General features: G+C 39.9%; 1 protein-coding gene across 1 annotated transcript; it reads right to left on the reverse strand.

Annotated features, from left to right (window-relative positions):
• Nucleotides 1-1,692: 1,692 nt before the first annotated feature.
• On the reverse strand, nucleotides 1,693-5,012 carry LOC108493065 (RNA-directed DNA polymerase from mobile element jockey-like). The gene is given in 5 exon segments (XM_017806056.1): nucleotides 1,693-1,794; nucleotides 3,810-4,369; nucleotides 4,372-4,434; nucleotides 4,437-4,839; nucleotides 4,971-5,012. Coding segments are annotated over 5 exon segments (1,170 nt in total).
• Nucleotides 5,013-9,323: the final 4,311 nt, after the last annotated feature.

A 9,323-nucleotide genomic window follows, 5' to 3' on the forward strand; every position in this document is an offset into this window, starting at 1 on the left:
TTCATGAGTGAATTTTAATTCATTCATCTTCATTGTACACTGAGGACATTCTGAAGTAGTTGAACAAACTCCTTATTAAAAAGAAAGGCAGAGAACATTTCCTCCTAACATTCCTCTCAACAAATCATAGTAAGAAATTTACTGTTGAATAAAATATATTGACCTTCTGAGATATCATCTGCCTCCTCTCCTGCTAAAAAGGGTTTTACCTGAAACTCAGATCCATTACATTTCAGAAGAAACCAACATCGATATCTACATAACTCTTAACTTCATTCACAATTATTTTTTATTTGCTGCCCTCCACCCTATGCAAACATCTGAGGAAAATCACTGGCCACTGGCTATAAACAAAAGACAAATATGTCTCATCAGGTCAAGCTTCTCCGCTCTCGGCATCACGCTTATCAGCAATTATGAATGGCATTTCAGAAACACACATACAAAAAACCCAACAGATTTAGATGTTTTCTGACTCCATATATTAGAAGGAAGTTCTAAGGTGGCAAGGCTGCTCCAGAGTACACTTTGTCTAGGTAGTTAAAAAATGTCACAATTCATGCCCTAAATTTTTCTGTTTATTATTTAGCTACCACTCAGCCAAGATCTCCTTTAATTGCAGTGTGACATATGCATTCTTATACCTTACTGCCAAAAAGTTTTATGTAAATTATTTTTTTGTTTTTTAACTAGTAACATATGTGTAATGCACAGATGCAGAATATACTGCTTCCACTTCTTAGATTTGTGTATTATAAAAAATACATAAACACTGACCTATTGCAAAAATTAGCTTGTTTTCTCTCATTCTCATGCATCTTGTTGGTTTCTTTCCCCAAATATCATGTTAACAAAGCTCTTACTGTTCATAAACACTATGTTTCACAGGGTTTGCTATTCTTCGTAGCAAATCATTTGAATCTAACGACTGTTATATACTCCCAAACATAAAATTCAAGTAGGTAGACACACAGCATATCAACAAACTGAAATTTATAAAGCCAGGAGATAAGATATTCCTACATTCAGTTCTACTCTTCCAGGTTTTATTAGCTCTGCTACAGCACAGAATCCTCACATAGAAAAATATGTGTGGATTTAAATTTAATTGTCAGATAGTAACATACTCAAGCAGAACTGATTCATGTTATGACTCTGTTCGTGTAGTTTCAATGTATAACTCATAAACACATCTGGAATGAAACTTGGTCTCTCTCAACTGGATTTAAGTAAAGGAAAAAGGAGGTAAATGGACTATCAGAGATACTAGAGAGTAAGGAAATTAGTGAGATTTTGCCTTGTCTCTTGATTTGTCTCAAACCCATGGCCAGGTCACTTACTCAAAGCTCAATTTACATTTCAAAGTTCTGTCATAGCTGTGTGTTCCTGGAGTGTCCATCTCCAACAAGCTGCAGTGATTAATGCCCTCAGGTAGACACAATCCTGCTGTCAAAACCACTAGTTTATCACCATAACCATATGACCAGGTTATTCTGCATAGGATACAGCTTTATTCTGCAAAACAAGCAGTTTTGCAGCAGCTACATCCCCATTTCAGGAACAGTTATGAAAAATTTTCCTTGAAAGTTATATTAATATTCACCTTCTGATGTAAACACAGTGCACACCTTTGCTGAGATACATCAATACATTAAGTCAAAAGAACTGCACTGTCAAAATAAAGTGATAATTTTACTGTACAAGGTCTTTTGAATGGCGGTTACCTTTTACCATTCTTTTCATCAGGATATTTAAAGTGTCATCAATAATCTGGAATCCATTAGCAGAAGTACCCTGAAAACTGAAATGCAAAAAGTAAAATCTATTAAACAAAAAAACCCGAAGCTAACAATTTCACTGGTTTCAGAAGATCAGACTAATTTACTCTAGCTGCTTCCCCGTACTTAGGAGGCATACAGGGCACGGGAACTGGACACAAAGAGGCATTGAAAACTTTCAACTTGAGAAATATTTGGGCCCCTTGTTTTCAGTCCTATAAGCAGGAAGGCTCTAATGGCTCTATGCAAAAAGAACATGCAGAAGGAAGCAGCACCACTGAAGTGAGAGCTGATCACAGAAATCTCCTATTCCCAAGGGTGGGAATGGATTTTAGATCTGGAAAGTTAAGAGTGAAAATTTGTTATCTGTCACCAAGCTCTCCTTTTGTACATAACAAGTAAAGCTCCGGTATAGCTGAAAACCAAAAACCAAGTCAATACATCAGATTTTTAAAACTTATGTCACTGAACAAAATATGATGCACAGGTGAACTTTAATAGCATGTAATGATATGACTTGATTTACACTTTTTCTTAAACATTTCTCCTGCTAGATAAATGATTCCTAAATAGGTAAATCCTTCCCAGCTACTTATCCACAGAGGTAAGCTGTTTAGAAAAGATACTTGCATGCAGCAGGATTCTGATTCCTCTCATCATAGGACCCCTACATTCAATATCTAGATATAAAAGGAATAAGCAACTTTGTTGCTGAACAGTGCTGAATGATTTTAGAGGAAGGCTTTGACAAGGTTTATGTCATTAAACATGAAGTTGGAAGAATTCTCAAATTATAATTATTATCCTCCTGCTATTCTTTAAACTCTTCATCCTCATTTTAATATTTGTACAATTAAAAAATCTTTTATTGCACTGTAGATTTTTTAAATAGAATTATAGTAGCACATTTAAAAATATATGTATATATATATATAAAAACCTACATACTTAGTGCACTATATATTTTCTATGTACAAAGAATATGCCTAGATGCGAAAAAATGTCTGTGTTTGCAGTAGCTTATGTGTACATGTTTTTATATGTTACAAAACTAAATAAGTATTTCTGTAGGTATGAATAGGGTGCACCTTAGCAAAATTTCAGCTATTTATTGGTGTGGCTAACTGCAGCTGAGTTTCACTTCAGTATGAGTTGAAGTTCTTATGCTTGAGTGTAATATTAGAGCAATGCCCTTATACTCAATATTCTAGGCCAAAATAACTTCTTCATTAATCAAAGTCACAGATGTCGACAAGTAAATAATGGACAGCAAAGATAATTTTTGTTTCCTTGGTCTACTGTTACAAATAAAATGATAAACTGAAAGAAGCTGGTGGATTCATATTTGGTTCTATCAATTTTAAAAGTTCAAACCCTCAGATATAAGTTGAAAGCAGTTTTAATCCAGTTAAAAATAAATTAACTGTAATGAATTGTATATTCCGCTCCTGCCCCTGCAGAAATGCTCTTCTCAGGAGTGAGGGGTAGGTGTTACAGTAGAATCATAGAATCATAGAATCAGCTGGGTTGGAAGGGACCTCCAAGATCATCAAGTCCAACCCTTGATCCACTACTGCTGCAGTTGCTAGACCATGGCACTAAGTGCCACATCCAGTTTCTTCTTAAAATCCTCCAGGGATGGAGAATCCACCACTTCCCTGAGCAGCCCATTCCAATGCCTGATTACCCTCTCTGGAAAGAAATTCTTCCTAATATCTAACCTAAACCTCCCCTGGCACAACTTGAGACCATGCCCTCTAGTCTTGCTGATACTTGCCTGGGAAAAGAGACCAACCCCCCCACCTGGCTACAACCTCCTTTCAGGGAGTTGTAGAGAGTGATGAGGTCTCCCCTGAGCCTCCTCTTCTCCGGGCTGAACAGCCCCAGCTATCTCAACCTCTCCTCATAAGACTTGTGCTTGAGTCCCTTCACCAGCCTTGTTGCTCTTCTCTGGACCTGCTCCAGCACCTCAATATCCTTCCTGAACTGAGGGGCCCAGAACTGGACACAGCACTCCAGGTGTGGCCTCACCAGCACTGAGTACAGGGGAAGAATCACTTCCCTGGTCCTGCTGGCCACGCTGTTCCTGATCCAGCCCAGGATGCCATTGGCCTTCTTGGCCACCTGGGCACACTGCTGGCTCATGTTCAGCTTCCTGCCCATCCACACTCCCAGGTCCCTTTCTGCCTGGCTGCTCTCCAGCCACTCTGTGCCCAGCCTGTAGTGCTGCAGGGGGTTGTTGTGGCCAAAGTGCAGGACCCGGCACTTGGCCTTGTTGAACCTCATCCCGTTGGAATTGGCCCAACTCTCCAGCCTGTCCAGGTCCCTCTGCAGAGCGCTCCTGCCTTCTAGCTGATCGACACTCCTCCTCAACTTGGTGTCATCTGCAAATTGACTGATGATAGACTCAATCCCCTCATCTAAATCATCAATAAAGATATTAAACAGAACTGGGCCCAACACTGATCCCTGGGGGACACCACTGGTGACCAGCTGCCAACTGGATGCAGCACCGTTCACCACCACTCTCTGGGCCCGGCCCTCCAGCCAGTTCCTAACCCAGCACAGAGTGCCCCTGTCCAAGCCATGGGCTGCAGCTTTTCCAGGAGTGTGCTGTGGGAGATGGTGTCAAAGGCTTTGCCGAAGTCCAGGTAAACACATCCACAGCCTTCCCCTCATCCAACAGGCAGGTCACCTGATCATAAAAGGAGATCAGGTTGGTCAGACAGGACCTGCCCTTCCTAAACCCATGCAGGCTGTGTCTGATCCCTTGTCCATCCTGCAGGTGTTTTTTGATTGCACTTAGGATGATCTGCTCCATATCCTTGTCAGGCACTGAGGTCAGGCTGATGGGTCTGTAGTTTCCCCGGTCCTCCTTCCAGCCCTTTTTGTGGATTGACGTGACATTCACCAACTTCCAATCATCTAGGACCTCCCCAGTGAGCCAGGACTGTTGGTAAATGATGGAGAGTGGCTTGGCAAGCTCTTCCACCATCTCCCTCATCACCCCTGGATGGATCCCATCTGGTCCCATAGACTTGTGAGGATCCAAGTAGCTCAGCTAACTGTTTCCTCTTGGATTACAGGGGGGCTATTCAGATTCTTATCTCTTTCTACAAGCTCCAGAAGCCAGCTGTCCTCAGGACAACCTGTCTTACTGCTGAAAACTGAGATAAAGAAGTTGTTAAATACCTCGGCCTTTTTCTCATCTTTCATAACTATGTTCCTGCTCATGTCCAACAAAGAATGGAAGTTTTCCTTGTCCCTCCTTTTGCTCTTGATGTATCTGTAGGAGGACTTTTTGTTATCCTTCACAGAAATGGCATGATTAAGTTCGAGGTGTGCCTTTGTCTCTCTAATTTTCTTTCTACATGACCTATCTATATTCCTAAATTCTTCCTGAGTAGCCAGCCCTTTTTTCCATAATTGGTAGGCTCTCTTTCTTATCCTTATTTCCTTCAAAATCTCCCTGTTCAGCAAGACTGGTTGTCTTACCTGCTGGCTTGCCTTTCGGCACACTGGGACAGACTGCTCCTGTGCTTTCAAGACTTCCTTCTTGAAACATGTCCATCCGTCCTGGACTTCTTTGTTTTCCAGGGCTGTTTCCCAAGGTACCCTCTGAACCAGTCTTCTGAATAGGCCAAAATCTGCCCTCTGGAAGTCCAGCGTAGAGGTTTTATTGATGGCCTTCTTTGCTTCCCTGAGTATTGAAAACTCTATTATTTCACGGTCACTGTGCTCCAGACGGCCTCCAACCACCACATCTACCAGCCCCTCTCTGTTTGTGAACAGCAGGTCTAGTGGAGCCCCATCCCCTGCTAGACCTGCTGTTCACAAACAGAGAGGGGCTGGTGGGAGATGTGGTGGTTGGGATCAGTGCCTGCCCCTTGTCTTCCCCTCACAAGGAAGTTGTGACTGCAATGAGGTCTCCCCTCAGTCTCCTCTTCTCCAGGCTGAACAGACCAAGTGACCTCAGCCACTCCTCATACAGCTTCCCCTCAAGACCCTTCACCATCTCTGTTGCCCTCTTTTGGACACTCTCTAAGAGCTTAATATCTTTATCATATTGCAGTGCTCAAAACTGCACACAATGTTCAAGGTGAGTTCACACCAACGCAATCTCCAGGAATACAATTCAAAGTCTTTTACAAATCTAGTGGACATCTTGCTAATGCAGGTATTGAAGATCAGCTGCAGCAAAAGCAACCTAGTTAACCTTACATCTCCAAGTGTTTCCAGCATCAAGGTAGTGCTTATGGTAAATTTTCAGAAATTCTCTCTTGTGTAAAGTCCTTGTGAGCACATCTACAGCAGGGAATGCAGTATCATACTAGGGGAACAACTGATCTAGCTATTAATGAACTGAAACACCACATTGCCATGCAACAATATTAGCTTATTTACCACAAAGCTGTATAATTGCATCAGCACAATGCTGCATCCGGCTAATTAGCTCTGACCATCAGCCTATTTAGCATAGGACAGAGCCATGCTGAAGTGGCTATACTGATTCTAACTTCTGAACAACTAATCACAGCACTACTACAGAGTGTACACCAAACAAAAGGTATCATTTAAATATATTCAGCAATGAAAAATTCTAGAATTCTGTCCATTCCATAAGTATGTGTAAAATTTTTAGAAAAACTGTTTTTCTTGCTTTTCAAAACAGACATTTTTAGTAAAAGGCACATATGAGACCATTGCAAAAATAATTTAAGGATTTAAAAAATTTACTTTGCAGAATACTGATTAATTTGCATGATGATTAGGTGCTATAGCAGATTTCAACATCTCTTGGAATCGTGTCAGTTTGTTTCTCTTAGAAGGTGAACCTATGGAAAGGCATTTCATAAATGAAATTTTGTTTCTTCACGTAGGGTGTTCACAATGCTCTGCCTCCTTTAATACCACTGACATAAAAGCACCAGTCACTTCTCTGGTTTTTTACTATCACTTTCTGTAAAGTGTTAGTCCTAATTTTTATCTGCATGAGAAAAAAACATAATATTTTCTGCTGTTTGGTAAATTCCTGTATTTGTTTCAAAACATTCTGAAAAAGTTTAGGCTACCATGTGTTTGCTCAAAAAGTGAACGTACGTTAGCAATTTCCTCTAGGATATATGTCAGGTTTGCATAAAGAACAGCTCAGCCTTGGTCATGCTCTGCTTACTTCACCAGAAAACGAACATGTTCACGTGGCTCATATTGACTTCATCCACTTCCAAATCAGTGGTATCTTTGATATCAGCTAATTAATTCTGCACTGTTCAACAAGGTCTGTGTATCTGAGCTAACACAGGAAGCATAGTAAAAGCTTTCAAGAAAAACTCACTATCTAAAGTACACTCCTCAGGTCATACTTGAGAATGGATTCCACATTCCAGATTTGTATTTTGAATGACCCCCTCAACACGGTCTTGATCTGTCAAAGGTTTCCATCTAGGCAGGGGCTTTCTTGACTTGAAAAACATTTTCTTAATCTTGGTCTTGGATGGATTTTAACTCCCAAGATTTCACTTCATTTCTTTTCAGCTGCGACTCTTTACTTTGAGCTGCACATTTGTGAAAGTGCTTTTTTGGTTGACTGACTTACAACACACACAGAGGACATCACCAAGGCAAAATATGAGCAGAGAGGAACCTGACTTACTTCTGGCATGTATCTAAATACAGTAATCAAAATACTTGTAATACATGCTCCAAAGCTAAAGATTTGTTATAGCATATGCTAATTTGATGGTTAACTGCTGAAAAAATGACCCTTAAAAGTTCAACATTTTCCGAGTTACTGAAACTTATTGCTAAAAAAGGGCCCCCTGGAAAGTTCAGTCCTTGTCTGTGTTTGCAGCACATTGTATACCAGTGCCCATAGCAACTGTAAAGAACTACTGCTCCTTGGCAAACTTCCACACAGGCCTACCCAAAGCAGGGTAGGCAACGAATTAATAAATGTCCCCTCCCCTTCTTCTCTGTTTTAAATGTTGCTTGGCTGATGATCCCACATCAGGAAGTACTCAGTATAAATACCTGAAATACAGTTTGAATTAGCGGCTTAATATCAAAAGTGCACAGCAAGAAAAAAAAGGAAGCCAAATCTTCCAGACCAATAAAGAAAGGATTAAATTATTGCACTTCGTTAAGCTCAGTGCACAAGAGGATGCAGAAGAAACAAGTGCAAAAATACAGAAGAACAGATGCAAAAAATAAGTCATATTTTAGTTGTGAAAAGGAAAATTCAAAGTGAAACTGCTCAGTAGTGGTAATTTGTGACAAAGTGATCTGGCATGGAGGGCAAGGAGACCAGCTGCAACAAGAGGATAAAGGGGCTGGAAGCAGGAATCCCAAGGACAGAAGAACTCCTTGCAAGGAAATAGTTTCCCTTGGTGCCAGAATAAGAACCAAGCCCCAGAGTTATCTTGTAGACCATCCTGGAATCACAGGCCTTTGGGAAATAGAGCTGGACTGGGGGATGGACCCATGGCCAGACAGAGGTGCCCCATGAAGGGGCACAAGGGAATAGTGTTGGTACAAGTGTCTATGAGGAATCTGCTTGTGAAGCATCTTTGTAGACTTAGTATGAAACCATATATTACAGTGGGATTCACTGTTCATTAAATTTTTCTTTCATATTTTCAGCACAAACGTGTTTAATATCCTTTGAAGGGTACCATAAAAATTCTCTAACAGTTGTCAAAATTGTTTTAAAGAAGTTACTTAAATTTTCAACACGCAATGGGTTCAGCTGGTAGAACTGTTCTGCTAATGTACACCAATCTACACGCTGCATCCCAACTAAAGCAATACAGAATAATTTCATATAGCTTTTCGTATTATCATTATTGCATAGATCTTCAATGTAGAGCAGCCTGAGTTTACATGCTCATTCAAAACTGTCCCACAGTCTGTTCTACTAATGGGAAATATTTGAGGACAGTTTAAACAGCTGGTTGCAGCCATTTTTGAGTTGCCAATTTTCTCCATTTTAGGCACTTACAGCTTAGGATTTCATAATGTCACAGAACTATATTAAGATCCAATTATTAATTATGCCCTCTTATTCACTGTCCTTTGCTTCAAGCATCATTAAGCAAATTGAGAACAAAGCTAAAATACTTTACTTAATCGTCCAAAGCATATCACATGCATGTCAGGTGGTGTATAAATAGCACAATGTCAAAAATAAACTTCATTCACAGAAGAACTCGAGTCTGCTATTTCTCACTATGTGTATTGTCTTAATCTAAGTTAATTACCTTAGTGTAATTAACTTTTCTGTGTGCCAAAAGTCACTGTAGGATTTGACAACAAAATTTAAAGCAATTAATAGTTACCTCCATTAATTTAAATTGCAGCTCCAAAAAGAAGGTACAAAACAGATTCTGTGTTAAGTGACTTGACAAACCTTAGCTATTTCAGTTAGCTGATTTAATCTCCTTCTTCTCATTCTGTGGCGTACATCAGGTCAAACTGTATATATAAATCACTGATAATATATAAATTATATATATATCATAAATGACTGTATATATAAATTATATTATA

Source organism: Lepidothrix coronata, unplaced genomic scaffold, assembly GCF_001604755.1.
Source record: "Lepidothrix coronata isolate B3197 unplaced genomic scaffold, Lepidothrix_coronata-1.0 Scaffold14, whole genome shotgun sequence".
Taxonomy (NCBI): Eukaryota; Metazoa; Chordata; class Aves; order Passeriformes; family Pipridae; genus Lepidothrix; species Lepidothrix coronata.